Source organism: Gigantopelta aegis, chromosome 11, assembly GCF_016097555.1.
Source record: "Gigantopelta aegis isolate Gae_Host chromosome 11, Gae_host_genome, whole genome shotgun sequence".
In the NCBI taxonomy this organism is placed as follows: Eukaryota; Metazoa; Mollusca; class Gastropoda; order Neomphalida; family Peltospiridae; genus Gigantopelta; species Gigantopelta aegis.
Window position 1 is genome coordinate 8,614,412 of NC_054709.1, and position 20,921 is coordinate 8,635,332.

At 42.2% G+C, this 20,921-nt stretch overlaps 1 protein-coding gene across 1 annotated transcript in view; it reads right to left on the reverse strand.

Moving 5' to 3' along the window:
• The window catches only part of LOC121385384 (solute carrier family 23 member 1-like), a 29,243-nt gene extending 11,704 nt beyond the window's left edge, over positions 1 to 17,539 (reverse strand). Inside the window, exons 1-8 of the mRNA XM_041516052.1 lie at positions 16,856 to 17,539; positions 14,516 to 14,673; positions 13,724 to 13,809; positions 13,369 to 13,433; positions 10,572 to 10,753; positions 8,141 to 8,261; positions 4,010 to 4,148; positions 666 to 919 (exon numbers count right to left, since the gene is read on the reverse strand). Of these exons, the coding sequence (XP_041371986.1) occupies positions 666 to 919; positions 4,010 to 4,148; positions 8,141 to 8,261; positions 10,572 to 10,753; positions 13,369 to 13,433; positions 13,724 to 13,809; positions 14,516 to 14,673; positions 16,856 to 17,122 (1,272 nt within the window). The 5' untranslated portion in view covers positions 17,123 to 17,539. The remainder of the gene's footprint in view (positions 1 to 665; positions 920 to 4,009; positions 4,149 to 8,140; positions 8,262 to 10,571; positions 10,754 to 13,368; positions 13,434 to 13,723; positions 13,810 to 14,515; positions 14,674 to 16,855) is intronic.
• Positions 17,540 to 20,921: the final 3,382 nt, after the last annotated feature.

Below are 20,921 nucleotides of genomic sequence, written 5' to 3' on the forward strand. Positions count from 1 at the left end.
TTTTGATAAACATCATCTTAGTTCGGTCAGAGAGTACGGGGTAGTTCGCTATTTCGTAAAAAGTATATCTAGCGCAGACGAGTGGTATTTTATTTATTACCCACCTTTAAACTACGTAAACTCTGACAAGTACTTCCAACATAACCTAATAAAACATAGGAATGCACAGAGCTAAGACCAAGGAAGTTATAGTCTAGGGAGTTATGTTCAGTTTTTGAAGGGTGGCCAAAAAAGGCTTGGGTTAATACAGATTTGTTTATATGACCCACCTGAACCAGAAATCCAATGGTAGCATTGTTATCTCGATAGGCGTTATGTAACTTTAGACTGGGTGTGGGTGGTGTTTGCATTGAAAAACACTTTACAAAGGGGGTCCGATTCTGCATGACGTAGGCTTAGTTTGTTATGTTTAACAACATCACTAGAGGACATTGATTTATTAATCATCGGCTATTTGATGTCACACAATTAGTAACTTTGACAGTCTTAAAGAGGAAACCAGCTACAGTTTTTAAATTGGTAGCAAAGGATCTTTTATATGCACCATCCCACAGAAAGGATAGTACGTACCACGACCCAGTGCGCCAACCGACGGGGGTCGATCCCAAATCAACCGCGCATCCCAAACCGCACGCAATGGCTACGTCCCGCCCGAGTTTCCGAACCTTTGTGAATCCAATAGCTCCGACGTTCTGGCTGTAGGAAGTGGTGGCGCCACCGGAACCCACCGCCCCTGATATCAGACTCCCGAGTCCCTCCATGGCTATGCCGCGGTTAATAGCGTGCGCCGGCGGAGGCGGAACTCCAGATATCCGTGCGCATGCGTAGTAGTCCCCGACCGATTCGATGATTGACGTGATGGTGGCAGCGAGCATGGCCATGAAGCTTGCTGCGGTTATAGTTGGCATCCCCCATTGACCTTTCAAAAATAAACAATAAAAAATTAAAATAAAATTAACATAAACATGTATGAAAGGAAATGTTTTATTTAACGACGCACTCAACATATATGTACGGTTATATGGCGTCAGACTTATGGTTAAGGACCACACAGATATTGAGAGAGGAAACCCGCTGTCGCCACTTCATGGGCTACTCTTTTTCGATTAGCAGCAAGGGATCTTTTATATGCACCATCCCATGGACAGAATAGCCTTTGATATACCAGTTGTGGTGCACTGGCTAGAGCGAGAAATAGCCCAATGGGTCCACCGACGGGGATCGACCCCAGACCGACCGCGCATCAAGCGAACGCTTTACCACTGGGCTACGTCCCGCCCTATGTATGAAAGATTCAGTTCAAATTTAAAAAAAAGTTTGTTTTATTTAACGACGCCACTAGGGCACGTTGATTTTTTTATCTTATCATCGGCTATTGGACGTCAAACAGTCATTATAACACTTTTTTTTTAGAGGAAACCCGCTGTCGCCACATAGGCTACTCTTTTACGGCAGGCAGCAAGGGATCTTTTATTTGCGCTTCCCACAGGCAGGATAGCACAAACCATGGCCTTTGTTGAATCAGTTATGGATCACTGGTCGGTGCAAGTGGTTTACACCTACCCACTGAGCCTTGCGGAGCACTCGCTCAGGGTTTGGAGTCGGTATCTGGATTAAAAATCCCATGCCTCGACTGGGATCCGAACCCAGTACCTGTAGACCGATGGCCTAACCACGACGCCACCGAGGCCGGTCAGTTAAAATTTAAAGTTTGTTTTGATTTAACACCGCTAGAGGACATTGGTTAATAACCATCGCCTATTGTATGTCAAACACATTTTCATTCCGTTAGCAGCAAGGGATATTGTATGTGCACTTTCCCCACATACAGGACAACACATACCACGACATTTGATATTCAATGGATCCAGTGGGGAGGTTCGTTCCTGCGACCATATCACCTAAAGCAAGCGACTGCTCTATCGACTGAGCTAGATCCCGTTCAAACATCTGAGCTCAGTTTAAAGTTCGACTATTTGATTTCTCGTGCTAGGCTCAGATTTTCAATTGTCACGACCGAGTTAGCCAACTCGACAGTTGCGTCGTAATTTCCCCCTACACCCAACTTACGCCGGATGCGCTTTGGGCCCTGTTCCACGAAGCGATCTTATTACTACAATCACCTTAAGTGTATAACGTAGATATGCACTTAACGTAAACTTAGCGCTAAGATGACTTTGTGGAACAGGGCCCAGCGATTAACAACTAATCGCTCTTAGAAGTTGTATACGACGAGAATCGATTTGTAAGAGCTCAGACTAGCAAATGGACAGTCGTAGAAGTCGAGAGATCGGCGAGTTGGCCAACTCTGTCGTGATATTTGGTAGGCTGAAACCAGCATAACGTATTGGTATTTCAACGTGGTCGTCAAGGAGAAGGAAGGGGAACCTATTACCGCAGTATAGCTACTTCTACCGATGAAGCAGCAATGGGTCTTTTGTATGCACTTTGCCAGTTTAGTACATATCACAATCTTTAAAGGGACATATCCTAGTTTTTAAACACTAAGGCATATTTGGGGAGGTTTCTATTATAGCCGGGATTTTTGTAACTAAAATCATACTTTACTTAGATATTTTATGGTTTAGTGAGTCAATTTCCGAACATTCGAAGTGGTTTTGGTCATCCTGGTGTTTCTAATATCACAAAATACATTTCTCATATTTTTAAAAAGGCACACGCGTCTGAGAAGTAACATTCTCTTTGAGAATGGCCAATACAGTACAAATTGAAATTTAGAGTAAAAGTCAGTATCTGTGATATTTGTATTTGTATTTTTGCACAGTTCTTTACACCGTTTTTTACACAGTTTTTATTTATATCTTGAATTTTTCTGTTGATGTTGATCATCACCTTGTTTGTTTCCATTACCATAGTTTGACACCCATTGGCCGATGTATTTTTCGTGCTGGGGTGTCGTTAAACATTCATTCATTCATTCATTTAACAGTTATGGAGTCGTTTTAGTCTATTTTTAGACGGTGTTTCACCATTTCAAAGTCACAGACTCATGTTTTATGTATTGTAACTTTATCCAAATGTGTTACAGGTTTGTAGTTTAACTTAACTAAGTGTTAATTTTCACGGGATGAAACTAGGGTCTGTCCCTTCAATACACTAGTCGTGGGGCACTGGTTAGAACTAATCACACCTGAAGCGAAACTTCTATCCTTGAGCGACACTCCGCCCATCAGAATGCATCTTGCAGTAAATATTTAACATTTACTACCATCCATGTGTGGATGATGATGACGACGATGACAGTGATGGTGATGATGGTGGTGATGGTGATTTATAATGGCGGTGATGCGGATTGTGATGATGATAGCGATGGTGATGATGACAGTGATGATAGTGACCGTGTTGATGCTGCTGCTGCTGCTGGTGAAATAATTGTGGTGATGATATTGGTGTTGACGCTCATTATAATGGTGAAAGGATTGTGGTGGTGATAATGATAGAGTTGATGCTGATGGTGAAATAATGGCGGTGGTGATAGTGATGATGAAGACGATGACGATTACGATGATTGTGATGATTATGGTGAAAGTGGCGGTGTTGATTATGGTGAAGGTGGCGGTGGTGGTGGTGATGATGGTGGTGATGATGGTGGTGATGATGATGATGATGATGATGATGATGATGATGATGATGATGATGATGATGATGATGATGATGATGATGATGATGATGATGATGATGATGATGATGATGATGATGATGATGATGATGATGATGATGATGATGATGATGATGATGATGGTGGTGGTGGTGGTGATGATAGTGGTGGTGGTGATGGTGGTGGTGGTGGTGGTGGTGGTGATGATGGTGGTGGTGGTGGTGCTGATGATGATGGTGATGGTGGTGGTGGTGGTGATGATGATAGTGGCGGTGGCGATGATGATGGTGGTAGTGATGATGATAATGATGATAGTGATGATAATGATGGTAATTTTTATCTTCTAGTTTTAATTTTCCTCAATGAGATAAATCTGCAGACACTACTAACCTGGGTAAGGAAAGAAAAACCACTTGGCGTTGTACACCGTGTCCGTTCGTCCGTCGGTCCGAACGTACTTTCCGTGTATAGAATCTGTTGCTGTGAGTATTGCACTGACGCCCCAGGCAATGGCAACTGCTAGCACCACCTGTACACACACATATAGAGAGGTACCGTGATGGTATGCACACACACACACACACAACAGCTATGAGTATGCACAGACACCCGCATGAGAGATATGAGTGTATACACAGATACACACATACAAGCTATGAGTGTATATACAGACACACACAAAAGCTATGAGTGTATATATAGACACACACGTAAAAGCTAGGACTGTGTATACAGACACACATAAAAGCTATGAGTGAATATACAGACACTCACATAAAAGCTACGAGTGTATATACAGACACACACATAAAACCTATGGGAGTATACACACACACACACACACGCTATGAGTGTATAAACAGACACACATAAACGCTATGAGTATATACAGACACACGTATAAAATCTGTGAGTGTATATACAGACACATATAAACGATATCAGTGTATATTCAGACACACATACTAGCTATGAGTGTATATACCGACACACACAAACCCTATTAGTGTATATACAGACACATACACATAAAAGCTATGAGGATATATATACACACACACACGACAGCTATACGTGTATACACAGACACACACATAAAAGCCATGGGTGTACATACAGACACACATAAAATCCATGAGTGTATACACAGACACTCCCATAACAGCTGTTAGTGTATAAACGTTCACACACATACAAACTATCTGTGTATATGCAGACACACATAAAAGCTATCAGTCTATATACAGACACATACACATAAAAGCTATTAGTGTATATACAGACACACACACATAAAAGCTATTTGTGTACATACAGACACACGCATAATGGCTATGAGTCTATATACAGACAAACACATAAATGCTATGAGAGTATATACAGACGCGCACATAACAGCACGAGTTTATATACAGACACACGCATAAAAGCTATGAGAGTATATACAGAAATACACATAAAAGCTATGAGTATATACAGACATACACTTAAAAGCTACGAGTGTATATATATATATATATATATATATATATATATATATATATATATATATATATATATATATATATATACACACATATATATATACAGACACACACAACAGCTATGCGAGTATACACATGTAATGAATTTCGCACTCAAGTATGAAACGAAATCATGCCACTTGAAATTTTACCCGGATACAGCTACCCCTTTCAGTTGTAGACTTCAATGTAATAAACACTAAATAGGCGGCCTTGACATACCACGTCTAAATACTAGTATCAGACAGACTACATAACAATAGAACAGATTATATATTTATTCAGGGGGGTCAACACAGAAAACAGTTCTCAACATTTCGCAATACAAAGACAGTTGACATTTAAATTTTAATAGTTATTTACAAATAAATCTAATCTAAGTTCCCTTTTAATTAACACCTCCCCATCACAACAACGTTCACCCATACTAAATGAGATTGAGATATCCGCTAGCTCTTCTCAAAACACGGAAAAACAACTCCCTATTATAGTCTAACGGCACCCTTTTCGTTAGCTCCGTTTTGCTAATTCGGAAAGCAGATTCCTTGACACGCTGCCCTAGACGGATAAACTCCCAACCCACTCAAAATGTGCTAGCGTCATTGTTGGGAAAGGAATTTCCTTTAGCCAAATACAACCATTTAATTAATTAATCTCTTCCCCACCCGTAAAATTTAAATACGTTCTAATGATTTGGAAGCAAGCACAAATTCAATCAAAAAAACATCCTACAGAACAAAACAAGACTTACTTGTTTGAAACCCAAAAACCAAGTAAAGGATAATGCCTCGGTCCGATCTGCACGGACTTTCATAACCCTTAAACCCGATTGGCCAGATAATAACGCAGCCCGTAACCTACCGACAACCCCCGAGTAATTTTCCACCACAATATAAATTAGACTGGTCTCATACCATACTTTATAACATGCACAACGTAACGTTCCTGACATTCCCTTATTAGTAAGGTTAATATTAGAGATTAATATAATTAATAAGAAGAATAATAAGAAGAAGAACCAAATAAAATAATAACCAAGGAAATATGAAATGATAGATCGACAGAAAATCAGGAACGCTACATACAGACACACACACATAAAAGCCATGGGTGTAAATACAGACACACATAAAATCCATGAGTGTATACATAGACACACACACAAAAGACATGAGTGTATATACAGATACACACATAAAAGCCATGAATGTATACACAGACACTCCCATAACAGCTATCAGTGTATAAACGTTCACACACAAAAACTATCAGTGTATATACAGACACACACATAAAAGCTATCAGTCTATATACAGACACACACACATAAAAGCTATTAGTGTATATACAGACACACACACACACATAAAAGCTATTAGTGTACATACAGACACACGCATAAAGGCTATGAGTCTATATACAAACAAACACATAAATGCTATGAGAGTATATACAGATATACACATAAAAGCTATGAGTGTATATACAGATGCGCACATAACAGCATGAGTGTATATACAGACACACGCATAAAAGATATGCGAGTATATACAGATATACACATAAAAGCTATGAGTGTGTATACAGACATACACTTAAAAGCTATGAGTGTATATACAGACACACACACATAAAAGCTATGAGTGTATATATAGACACACACAGATAAAAGCTATGAGTGTATATATAGACACACATATAAAAGCTATGAGTGTATATGTTACAGTCAATCTGTGAAATCAGTCATTACGCGTAATGCCTAAAATTATCAGTCACTTCGCGAAGTTCCTGTGACCACCAGGCAATACGCGAAATGACTGAAAATCCCAGGCATTACACGAAATGACTGAAAATCATGACCAAACATTACACAGAATGACTAAAGTGATTCACGTCTTATTACTGACACTTGTATACAGGCTTTTGGTCTTAAAAGTTGATAAAATCACATTTTAAGAACAAACAAGGAAATGACTGAAAATAATACCACACCACAAAAGTCTTAATGTAACACTTTATTTAAACTCAAATCAAATCATTTCAGAAGTAAAATAGATGAAGATGAAGTTGAATATTAACCAAGTAGTCAGTGTCAAATTATGAAAGTAACATATTGGTATAGAAAGATCACTTGTTTTTGCACACAAGGCTACCATGACAATGGCTAGAACACTGAATTTTGTTTTTGAAACATTTGCATCGATTGGACTCGCATCTCTTAGAACCAGCACAGTTACACCTAACATATCCCTGTCCACCACAATTGGATTCATGATTAACAGCTTGGCGCACGGTCACTGACTTCGTCTGGTTTACATCAGCATCAGTAAGTAAACGCTGGGGGCACAAATCAAACTGATTGCGTGTAAACTTCCCTTTTAGAATCCCTGCTTTCACACAAATTGTGTACATATCGTTCTCATCACGGTCTATGATTATTCAGAGAATATTTCGTGGGTCACCGCGTCCCCTATCCACAAGAGGGATAGGTACAGCTACGTTGTCTCCCACCTGTCCACTTGTTAGCTCCAGTTTACTTCTCTTGACCATACGCTCAGCCTGAGTCATCTGGGAGGAACTCGCACCATTTCTCTCATTTAAGATACTGTCTATACGAGCGTTGAGTAAATCAGCTGAGACAGTAACTGGAGCAGACCAAAAGCCTGTATACAAGTGTCAGTAATAAGACGTGAATCACTTTAGTCATTCTGTGTAATGTCTGGTCATGATTTTCAGTCATTTCGTGTAATGCCTGGGATTTTCAGTCATTTCGCGTATTGCCTGGTAGTCACAGGAACTTCGCGAAGTGACTGATTTTTTTAGGCATTACGCGTAATAACTGATTCCACAGATTGACTGTAACATATATACAGACATGTACATACACGCGCAAATTCAATTTGACCGTAATGCGCACACGTGTATACACGTACATACGCACAGACGTACGGGGACGCACACATGAGTGAATGATTATAAATATGTAATAGTAAAGTACCGGAAAGAGTTTGAACATCGGGTACATGACAACGGAACAACCTTTTTTTCGAGAGCACCCTGGGAGAGGAATTTTTATGTTCCTCATGTATAGGGCGAACAGGAGCACCAGCGCTATGGTCCTGAAATAGAGGTTAACGCTTTCTGATTTAGGTTAGATAACACAGACAAACACGAGAACCAACTTTGTGGTCCTGAAATATAGGTTAACGCTTTCTGATTTAGGTTAGATAACACAGACAAACACGAGAACCAGCTTTGTGTTCCTGAAATATAGGTTAACGCTTTCTGCTTTAGGCTAGATAACACAGACGAACACGAGAATCAGCTCCATAGTCCTGAAATAGAGGTTAACTCTTTTTGCTTCAGTTAGATAACAGAGACAAACATGAAAACCAGCTCCATAGTCCTGAAATATAGGTTAACGTTTTCTGCTTTAGTTAGATAACAGAGACAAACACGAGAACCAGCTCTATGGTCCTGAAATAGAGGTTAACGCTTTCTGCTTTAGATTACATAACACAGACAAACACGAGAACCAGTGCTATAGTCCTGAAATAGAGGTTAACACTTTAGGTTAACGCTTTCGCTTTTTGGTTAGATAACATAGGCAACCAGCAGAACCAGTGCTATAGCCCTGAAATAGAGGTTAACGCTTTAGGTTAACGCTTTCTGCTTTAGATTACTTAACACAGACAAACACGAGAACCAGTGCTATAGTCCTGAAATAGAGATTAACGCTTTAGGTTAACGCTTTCTGCTTTAGGTTATACAACATAGGTAAAAACGAGACCAGCGCTATGGTCCTGAAATAAGAGGTTAACGCTTTCTGCTTTAGGTTATATAACATATATAAATTACCTGAGTAATAAAATCACAACATCAGCAGCAATAAAAGCAGCGACGTCGATGACTAAATGACTAAAACTACCAAGCATTCTGTATGATTGTACTGTAAAAAAATAATTTCACAGTTAATTTAGCTTTAAAAAATTAACAATTTAGACGCATTACAATGTGATAAAATGTGAACGACAAAACCCTAATACGTGATCAGGGCCATATCTCTCCACAATGCAAAGTCGATTGTGCATGTTTGTTCAATTAGTGAGTTATTCCATGAATCTCTGTCTAGTGCCTCATGCATTAGAGGACAGCCACTGCAGAGGAGACCCTTTTCTTTAAACCACACAGGACAGCCACTGCAGAGAAGACCCTTTCTTTAAACCGCACAGGAAAGCCACTGCAGAGGAGACCCTTTTCGTTAAACCACACAGAGGAAAGCCACTGCAGAGGAGATCCTTTTCTTTAAACCACACAGAGGACAGCCACTGCAGAGGAGACTCTTTCTTTAAACCACACAGAGGACAGCCACTGCAAAGACTTTTCTTGTACCACCACAGAGGACTGCCACTCCAGAGAAGACCCTTTTCTTGTACCATCACACAGATGACTGCCACTCAGACTAATTTACTAAATCAAAACTAGCACCGTACAGTTTGTTTGTTTCGTTTTAACGACACCACTAGAGCACACTGATTTATTAACCATAGGCTATTGGATGTCAAACATTTGGTAATTTTGACGTACAGTCAGAGAGGGAAGACGATACATTTTTCTCTTAGTAGGAAGGGATCTTTTATAGGCACTATCCCACAGACAGAATAGCACATACCACGGACTTTGATAAACCAGTCTTGGTGCACTGGCTGGAACGAGAAATAGCCAAATGGGCCTACCGACGGGAATTGATCCTAGACTGACCGCACATTATGAGAGCGCTTTACCACTAGGCTATATTAATTTTATTTTCACTTGAAGTGCCAATTTGTGGAGGCAGAGCCCCTTTGGACACCAGCCCTCCTAGTTTTCTACGCATATGTGAATATTTTGTACATAACCAATTGATAATCCTGTCATAAAAAGTTAACCCATTCTAAATAAATGGTAGATGCAAACTGGACATTAAAATGTATTTGGTAGATAGATAAATATGTAGTATCTTATTTTAATATTTATTTATTTATTTTATCGCGGTTGGTTGCAGACCGAATCAGAAAAGAAGAAGAAGAAGAAAAAAAAAAAAGAAAAAAAAAAAAAAAAAAACCATAAAAAAAATAACACCTCCCCGAAACAACCTCAAGCAAAAACAAAATAAAATTTCATTTCAACAAAAGATCCAATTAAGGTTGAAGCAAGCTGTCCTGGTCTCACACCTCAGCTATCTGGGCTGTATGTCCAGGACAGTGAATTAGTGATTAGTGAGAAAGAAGAGGATGTAGTGGTCTTACACCTACTCATTTAGTCGATAAAACTCGCTCTAAGTGGGAGCCGGTACCGGGCTGCGAAACCCAGTACCTACAAGTCTTATGCCTGATGGCTTAACCACGACACCACCGAGGCCGATGAATACACAATGAATAAATACTCACAAAACCGACATCCACAAGTTTTTCTCACAAAATCTCAAGGCAACGTCCACCAATGAGATACCGACAAGACTTATTGTAGGGACGATGGTGATTGGTCCAAGAAATTGCAGCATAATTCCCAGCAGCCCCGTGCAACCAATGAAAACTTGAACTAGCGAAGCCAGCATGATACCGCCTTGAATCTGTGAATAGAGAGATTGAGATGTGGGTTTTCTTTTCTTTATTCAGTTGTTATTATTGTCAATGCCGGATTTATAAGAGGCAAAGGGGGCAAAGGGGGCAAAGGGGACAATTGCCTCGGGCGCCCCTGTCAGAGGGGCCGCCAGACTAAGGACTTCCTTTATAAAAATTTTTTTTTTTATAAAATTAGCTCATTTTTTATTTGTCATGTAATTTAATTTCTATGTTAAGGGCCCCCCGAACCTGAAGTGCCTCGAGCCCCTGCCCCGGGGCCCCAAGGTCTAAATCCGGCTCTGATTGTTGTTGTTGTTTTTTATGTTTTTTTTTTTTTAGTTTTAGTTTTGTTTGTTTGTTGTTTGTTTTTTTGCGGGGTGGGTGGGGGTGCGGTGCAGTGTATGGCCACCCACCCCATCTAACCTTTTGGTTACATCTAGTATCGTAATCACATTTCCCAAAATATCACTAAACCAGATTTTTGTTTCCTATGCCAAACATTCTTGAATAGAGATTCAGTATGTGAAGGAGCAATTGTCACAATGCAGAAGTCATGATAACTTTAGGGCCTATTGTGGTCTGACCTTATTAGGGCTGACCGGCCTCGGTGGCGTCGTGGTTAGGCTGGTAGGTACTGGGTTCGGATCCCAGTCGAGGCATGGTATTTTTAATCCAGATACCGACTCCAAACCCTGAGTGAGTGTTCCGCAAGGCTCAATGGGTAGGTGTAAACCACTTGCACCGACCAGTGATCCATAACTGGTTCAACAAAGGCCATGGTTTGTACTATCCTGCCTGTGGGAAGCGCAAATAAAAGATCCCTTGCTGCCTGTCGTAAAAGAGTAGCCTATGTGGCGACAGCGGGTTTCCTCTGAAAAACAGTGTCAGAATGACCATATGTTTGACGTCCAATAGCCGATGATAAGATAAAACATCAATGTGCTCTAGTGGCGTCGTTAAATAAAACAAACTTTACTTTAATAAGGAATGCTGGTATGTTTGGGGTGGGGTGGGGGGTGGGTTCGAATATAGTGGTGTCTGTTGTCTACAATTGCCCCGGGTACCTTTATGAATAGCCTAATACAGATTACTTTGTTTTGTTTTGCTACTGGAAGCCAAACATTTGGTAATTTCGATATTCAGTCTTGGAGAGGAAACCCGCTACATTTTCCCCTTAGCAGCAAAGTGATCTTTTATATGCGCAACCCCACATCAGAAGATAGCACATACCACGGCCTTTGATATACCAGTCGTAGTGCACTGGCTGGAACAGGAGCAAACCCATTAAGATAAATTGTCCACAGAAGTGGTTCGATCCTATGACACAAGCACCCGAGACAAGCGCTCTACCGACTAGGCCAGATCCAGCACCCACCTCTATTTATCACAAGGTCCTCCCTTCGGTTAGTTAGGAAACACAAAGACGTCTTGGGCTTGTTAATAAACCGGTTTTCGTTGAAAAGGTGGTCGAGGTTCGTTGCACTCGCTTCTTCGTGTATTTGTGTATGTAAGTCATACTAAATACACCATGTCAAGGAAGAAAAAAAAGCCTTCGACGTGAAAAGGTAAATATTGACACTGACATTTGGATCCGCTGTACCAGGCTCAGACTACCAACTGTCACGACAAGGTTGGCCAACTTTCTGCTGTCACAACCTGTACTACTGTCCAGTTGCTGGTCTTAGCGTTCTTATAACTCGGTTCTCGTCGTATACAACTCCTATGACTGATTAGTTGTTATACCAAGGTCAGACAACCAACTGCCACGACAAGGTTGGCCAACTTTCTGCTGTCACGACCTGTACTACTGTCCAGTTGCTGGTCTTAGCGTTCTTACAACTCGGTTCTCGTCGTATACAACTCCTATCACTGATTAGTTGTTAATCATCGGACTTGGTGGTGTCGTGGTTAAACCATTGGACATAAGACTGGTAGGTACTGGGTTCGCAGGCCGGAACCGGCTCCAACCCTCAGCGAGTTTTTAATGACTCCATTAGTTGGTGTAAGACCACTACACCCTCTTTTTCTCTCACTAACCATTAACACCAAACAACTAACCCACTGTCCTGGATATAAACACAATAATAAGTTGAAATGAAATGAAATGTCGTCGACTGTAGATGTTAAAGGTAAATTAGCCCCCTTAATCCATAATACGATACTTTTTGCTTGTTTCCGTTTCCGTTTTTGTTTTGTTATGGTTTTGTATGTTTGTGTTTTGTTTGTTTGTGTTTTGTTTTGCATTATTATTTGTTAGTATTCTTTGTTTTTTTTGCACAGAACAATTATCTATATCCATCCATGGGCGGAACGTGGACTAGTTGTTAAGCGCTCACTTGATGCGCGGTCTGTCTAGGATCGATCCTCCTCAGTGGGCCCATTGGGCTATTTCTCGTTCCAGCCAGTGCTCCACGACTGGTATATCAAAGACTGTGATATGTGCTAGTTTATCTGATGGATGTGCATATAAAAAAATCCCTTGCTACTAACCAAAAAATGTAGCGAGTTTCCTCTCTAAGTCTATATATCAAAATTAGCAAAATGTGTGACATCTAATAGCTGATGATTAATAAATATATGTGCTCTAATGGTGTCGTTAAAGAAAACAAAGAAACTTTTGTACCTCTCTCATTCTTGACTGCCATTCTTCCCGTTCAGCAATCGTCACATTGAGACTCGACTGATCGCCTGCAACATCAAAATGTAGGCAGTTCAAATCATTATACAGTTTCGTCTCCTTTATAACTTGATTTTAGTTCCTTCCAGGCTATTTGCGCAAATATTATGTGTGGGTTCGATTGGTTTATAGTTATTTATCACAAAGAAATGTAAAAACAAAACAGTAAACATTTTGTCAGAAGTCTTTTTCTTTCATCTTTAAAAAAGGACAACACATTATATAGTGAAATTCATCACCATTTTCGTTATTTGTACACGGAAAGCATGCTCTACTGGTACATTCTGTCCACGTGACTAACCTGGGAGTGCGCAATCCGGACGGAGCGCCATCAGAGCAATAATGGCGGGGATGAACTTGTGACACCCTCCTTGGATAATTGGTAACCTGGCAAGTAAATACAACACTAATAAGATGACAATTTTTTAAGTTAAAATTTCACCTATTGCAAAGTAAATAATAAACAGTTACGATCGCCCATTCATATAATATTTACTGTAGCACTAACTAACTAAACTCTAAATTAAAGGTACTTGTATGTTTATGTGTTTGCTTGCTTATTTGCTTGTTTGTTTGTTTGCGTGTTTTTTGTTTTGTTTTGTTTTGTTTGTTTTGTTTTGGTTTGTTGTTGTCTTTGTATTTTGTTTGTTTGCCGTTTTGTTCTTTTTGTTTTTGTATTTTTGTTTGTTTGTTTATTTGTTTGTTGTTATTGTTTCTTTGTTTTGTTTTGTTTTTGAGTTTGTTTTTGAGCTTGTTTTTTGTTTGTTTGGTGCTTTTTGGGTGTGTGTTTTTTTGTTTTTTTTTGAAGGGGTGAGGAGTGGTTGGTGTATTTTGTTTGTTTGCTGTTTGTTCTTTTTTTTTTTTTTTGCTTGTTTCGTAGGTGTTTTTTTTGGGTTTCTTTGTAAAGGGTAAGGAGTAGCTGGTGTTGGTGTTGTTTTTCTTGCTGCTTAAGATTTTGTTTTGTTTTATTTTGTCTTTGTTTTGATAAACAACAATATAGTGAAGTGATATTATAGCAAACTAAAAGTGTGCAAATTAAAATGTGTCGAATCTCAACACTGACTGTGGCCCTTTAACAAGCCGAGTGACTCACCGGACTCCGATCAGACATTGCAGCACGGTGCAGACGCCGCACATAAAAAGGAACGTGGACATGATCTCGGACTTGACCAGCTCCAGGTGTCCGGCGCAGATCTTCTCCGACACAATGATCGGGATGGAGATCGTCGAGCTTATACTCAGCAGAACTTGCTGGAAAGAACAAAATGAGATCGTCGAGCTTATACTCAGCAGAACTTGCTGGAAAGAACAAAATGAGATCGTCGAATGTATACTCAGCAGAACTTGCTGGAAAGAACAAAATGAGATCGTCGAACTTATACTCAGCAGAACTTGCTGGAAAGAACAAAATGAGATCGTCGAGCTTATACTCAGTAGAACTTGCTGGAAAGAACAAAATGAGATCGTCGAATGTATACTCAGCAGAACTTGCCGTAGATAACAAAATGAGATCGTCGGACTTATACTCAGCAGAACTTGCTGGAAACAACACAATGAGATCGTCAAGCTTATACTCAGCAGAACTTGCTGGAAAGATCAAAATGAGATCGTCGAACTTATACTCAGCAGAACTTGCTAGAAAGAACACAATGAGATCGTCAAGCTTATACTCAGCAGAACTTGCTGGAGAGAACAAAATGAGATCGTCGAGCTTATACTCAGCAGAACTTGCTGGAAATATCAAAATGAGATCGTCGAACGTATACTCAGCAGAACATGCCATAGACAACAAAATGAGATCGTCGAACTTATACTCAGCAGAACTTGCTGGAAAGAACAAAATGAGATCGTCGAGCTTATACTCAGCAGAACATTGCTGAAAAGAACAAAATGAGATCGTCGAACTTATACTCAACAGAACTTCTGAAAAGAACAAAATGAGATCGTCGAGCTTATACTCAGCAGAACCTGCTGGAAGGAACAAAATGAGATCGTCGAGCTTATACTCAGCAGAACTTGCTGGAAAGAACAAAATGAGATCGTCGAACGTATATTCAGCAGAACTTGCTGTAGACAACAAAATGAGATCGTGGAACTTATACTCAGCAGAACTTGCTGGAAAGAACAAAATGAGATCGTCGAGCTTATACTCAGCAGAACTTGCTACAAACAACAGAATGAGATCGAGAAATGGAGATGGTGGGGGCGTAGCACAGTGGTAAAGCGCTGGATTGATACGCTGGAATGCTTCTCGTTTCGGCAGTCTGCACCACCAGGTTGGATTCTTTTTTAGCGAGATTCCTTGCCTCCACGTCATTTCTCCGTCTGACTGTGTTGACTTGTTTTTTTCGTGACTCGTATGACGGCCATTCTGCAGAACGCCACGGTTGTTCGGGTTTAGTCTCTACATGTCCGAGCCTGTCCTAGCAGCACTGGAAGATTGACCGCCCCACTCTACGAAGAAATAGGAAGCGGGGTCGGCCCCTTCTACTCTTTTCTAGACTTTACTTTGTTTTATTGTGATACCATCTCGTATCCTCCGGAGTCGGGGCCCGTCCGCACCACTATACCAACCCATGACGACTGGACTGTACCCTAGTTTGATTCTCTCTATCGTTCAGACGGATCCGGCTTCTCAAGATCTGTATTTCAGCTCAGCAATACACCTTCAACGTCTATTGACTGTCAATCTATGGTTTTTCTTGACGGGATGCAACCCATCTTGTCCCTACAAGCTGTGCACCCTAACGGCCTTAACGAGGCCACTCACGAGGACACATAGATCGGACTTTAAACTTTTAGACCTTTGTTCAAAAGTTCATGTCGAAATTACTTCTTCTTTTTTTTTAAAATATTATTAAATAGTCCGATCCTCTCTTCTTTCTCTTATTTATTTTTGGACTGTCCTTCTAAAATGCTCCAAATTATATAAATATTCGACCGAGCAGTCAATTCTTTTTATTTTTGGCGACCGAATTTAATGAGTAGAATTTTCTTTATTAATTATATTAATTAGAGATGCGTATCAACATTTTAAAAGCCCACTATTTAATTTTTGGATGTAAATTTCAAAATTGTCCCCTTAATTTTTTTCTGTCCCGGGACAAGCCCCTGGCTATCCAGAGACCGGCCCCGTGACGGACATGCTCGAAACTCTAGTGGTATATGAACATATACAAAATTATTCGCACTCGCGCGCATTTGCACTCGCTGGATGGATGCGCGGTTGGTTTCGTATCGATCCCTGTCGGTGGGTCCACTAAGCTATTTCTCGTGTCAACCAGTGCTGAATCTCTCTCTCTCTCTCTCTCTCTCTCTCTCTCTCTCTCTCTCTCTCTCTCTCTCTCTCTCTCTCTCTCTCTCTCTCTCTCTCTCTCTCTCCCCCTCTCTCTCTCTGTCTATTTTTAATTCTTTAGGCAAACAACTATTTTACCTGCAACCCGAAAACGAATAACATATGCGGCGGCGGTATATCCTGGACGCGAAACTCCAAACCCATTGGGTTGTCGTCCTCATCGTCTACTTCGGCATTTCCCGTGTCCTGGTCTTCTGGTCTCATCACCATCGCTGTACCGCAACACACGCCGTGCACGTCGTTCCCGCTTGACGTTGGCTGGGTTGAGCTGATTACGACGACATCGCCGTCGATGTCAAAAGCAGCGTTATCGTGACCAGCGGTAACGACATTTTTGTCCGTCATCGTTTCAGAGATTTCCCAACGCAGCCTACTACCTTTCCTTCCGCTCACGGTACAGTTTTCCCACCAGCGTCTAGTGTTGTGATTCGGCGATTTCCAACTTAACCTACTGCCTTTCTTTCCGATTCAGGTAACAGTTTTTTTCTGTATCACGGCTGTGTTGCTGGTTGGCTGACTAATTTTAACATACTCATATACCACTAAAAAAAAAAAAAAAAAAAAAAAAAAAAAAAACACAAAAAAAACACAAAAAAAACAACAACAACAACAACTAAGGTTTCGAGCATGTCTATCTGAGTCCTATCTCTGGATAGCCAGGGGCCTGACTCGGTACAGATAATTTACCGGGCAATTTTGAATTTTATTAGCCTTAAAATAAAAAATAATAGGTGTGACAATTATAATTTTTAGACGCGCGTTTCAAATAATAAAAAATAATACAGAACTCTAAAATATTTTACTTTAAATTTTGGCGCACAAAGGATCGGGCAGTCTAAAATAAAAATAATATTTTATAAAAATTTTACCATTTAATGCCCCATAAAGAAAAGGGGGATGTTGGGTAGGAAAAGGGTTTGACCCATGCCCAGGAAGTTTTGTTATTGGTTGGGAAAATAAAGAGAGGGGCATCAATCGTATCGGGAACATTGGCGTGGCCGGCAGCCACGGGGAAAGAGGAGGGGGAGGGGGGGGGGGGCAAGGAAATCCCCGGACATACCTACCTCACCCTACGGCCGAAACCGCCTACGCCTAAGCGCCTAACCACTAAATTCCGGTGATGTTCCCTATCCCCCCAACCCCCCCCCCCCCCCAACCACCCACCCAGCCGCAGTGCCCTCCAGTCTCGATGCCCCTCAAGATGAGGTAGATAGTCCAGCGTTGGTGTTGCTAGGAGAGCAACAGATATTGATTCCAATATACAACGCTGGTTGACTGCAGATAAGAAGAACAGGGGTGTTGAAAGAAAGAAATGTTTTATTTAACGACGCACTCAACACATTTTATTTACGGTTATATGGCGTCAGACATATGGTTAAGGACCACACAGATTTTGAGAGGAAACCCGCTGTCGCCACTACATGGGCTACTCTTCCGATTAGCAGCAAGGGATCTTTTATTTACATAAAAATAATAAAAAGAGAATAAAAAACACTCAGTCTCCCTGCGCTCTCGACTTTTCCAACCCCCCACCCCAAGGGGAATGATAGCTTCGTTTGGAGCCCTGTTGGAGTTCCGAGTCGCGTACACCGGGTCACGGGCGACCGTGACCTTGTTGTATGGCGACTCGGTAAAGAAGACGAGAAGAGGAGGGAGGAGGAGGGAGGAGGAGACGTGCGCCAGGGGCGGCACGGGGGGATCCAAAGTTTCCTTCCGCGTCGCCGCCCCCACCGTCACCACCGAAGAGGACGCCAGTGCCTTCGACGCCAGCATCCCCGGACGAAACGTACTCTGACCTTGTCATAGCGATGTGTCAAGGTAAGAGGGCGGTTCCACCGACCTCCACGCCACGGGCTCCGACTCCGGTGAAGCGGTCAACTATACCGACCGCTCCCGTTGAGTCGGCGCCGGGACAAGTTGTTGCTGCGGCCGCGAAGCGGAAGGCAACATCACCGACCACGCATCCAGCCAAGACTGAGCCGCCAGCACCGCCCACCACTCCCCCTGAGGACGACGACTGGGTCCTAGCTGTCACCGGACTCAGACGACAGTTACACCAGTACATGCAGGGGGATACGACAGATACGACGACGCTTCGGGGAGGATTTCTCAACGTGGACTGGAGACCATTGGACGACGGCAGCCACTACGAACTGCACAACCAAGTCTTTAGCGGCATACATGGAATAGTCGTCACGCACAAGAGAGACCAGACCTTCAGGCAGTGCATCTTGTTTCCAAGGATTGACAACAAATTATGCACAAGATGATCAATGCAGTCTGCGGCCCCGACTACTCCACTGTGGTTCGGACTCTACGTCAACGCCAAGATCTGGTGCCGTCACTCCGAGAACCTCCAGCCTCCTCGAAGTAGAACGCAACCTTACCTAGGACAGGTAACCTCCTTTTTGGGGCTTAGTTGGACTTTAAATTTCTTATGTTTATTTTTTTATAAATAGTCCAACGCACTTTACTTTGGCGCCCGTTCAAATGCTCAAATCACCATAAAGCCTTTTTGGCTGAGCACTTAAACATTATTTTTGATTTTAATTTCTTAGTCCAGACGTGTAGAATGGTAGAATGCAGTTAATTTTAGGACTTAGGTCTTTGACCGACTACTAATTTTTTTAATTCCAAATTCTGCCCACTTCAAACTTACCCCTCCCCCCTCCTGGCCCGGACTTAGTCACTGGCGAAAGTCAGAGATTGAGCCCGTGACAGGCGTGCGTGAAGCCTTCGTGGCATATATGCACGTTAAAACGTTAACCGACCGACCGACCAAACACAACATTTATAATATATGCGCGAGCTTGGTCCTTTGCCCAAGTATCGCGTTGAACACAATGGGAGTTCAACTATTGCCACCTTGTATAACGGTGACAACAGACCGAAGCGCCCGAGCAGTAGGGGGAGAAGGCGTCCCAAGACGGCTCAGGGAGGATCAAACCCGGCGGCTCAAAGAAGAAGTCGAGACTGACAGGGGCAGTTCGGGGGGGGGGGGGCAAAACCGGCAGCTTAACTGCCGGCGGCGGTCCCTTCTGCTTCGCCGCCCCCCCCCCCCCCCCCACACACACACTACTCGAAAGCAGCAGACGCCAGGAGCGGCAAAGGTGGGGCCTAAGCTGTCAGCTCATCTGGCAGTGGCGGCCCATTCCCCTGCAGCACCAGCGCAGATGGAGACAGGACATGTTAAAGTGTCGTCAGCTCCAGCCAGCCCACCGGCGTCTCCACGTGTTGTTGCGATAGCTGGTGCAGAGCGGGACGTCAAGAAGAGGAAAGTGTCGGTTCAGGACCCATCTGACACCCAACCCACTACTTGGCAGATCGCCTGCGACAAGCTTCCTGGACGGTACCGCGAGTGGGTCACGGGGGAGTTCACTGCTACCACCCAACTGCCAGGCCCTTCATCTCCAAGAGTTGGAGACCAACACCATCTGGTCAGGGGCGGTACCATTTTCAGTACGTTGAGAAGAGTCGCACCTTCTACTTGACGTCTGAGCTGAACGGGGTGTATCGACATGGACTGCTGAAATCAGACATGGATAATCCAATTGTCCATCGGATTATCAGGCTGATACTTCCGGAAGATTACCCAGCCTTACTTCGGGGAGAGTGCTACATTGACTTGCCTCACTTCTTCCCGAGGTTCCGGGTCGATCACCCCAACATCTCGCCATGAGTTCCGCCAAACCTCTTCTAGGACAGGAACCTCCTTTTTAGGGCTTAGTTGGGTAAACAGTCCAACACACTTAACTTTGGCAGCCCGTCTAAATTGCTCAAATCACCCTAACAACTTTTTGGCCGAGCACTCTAATATTATTTTTTGGATTTTAAATTTTATCCAGACATGAGTCGAATGTAGCAGCTCCTTTTGGCTTTAGGTCCCTTGACCTAACTACTAAATTCGTATTCCAAATTCCGCCCACCTTAAACTCCCCCCCCCCCCCCCCCCCCCCCCCCCCCCCCCCCCCCCCCCCCCCCCCCCCCCCCCCCCCACGGCCCGGACCATATAGATAGGACTTTAAACTTTTAGATCTCCGTTCAAAATTTTATGTCGAAATTACTTCTTTTTTAAAATATTATTAAATAGTCCGACCCTCTCTTCTTTCTCTTATTTATTTTTGGACTGTCCTTCTAAAATGCT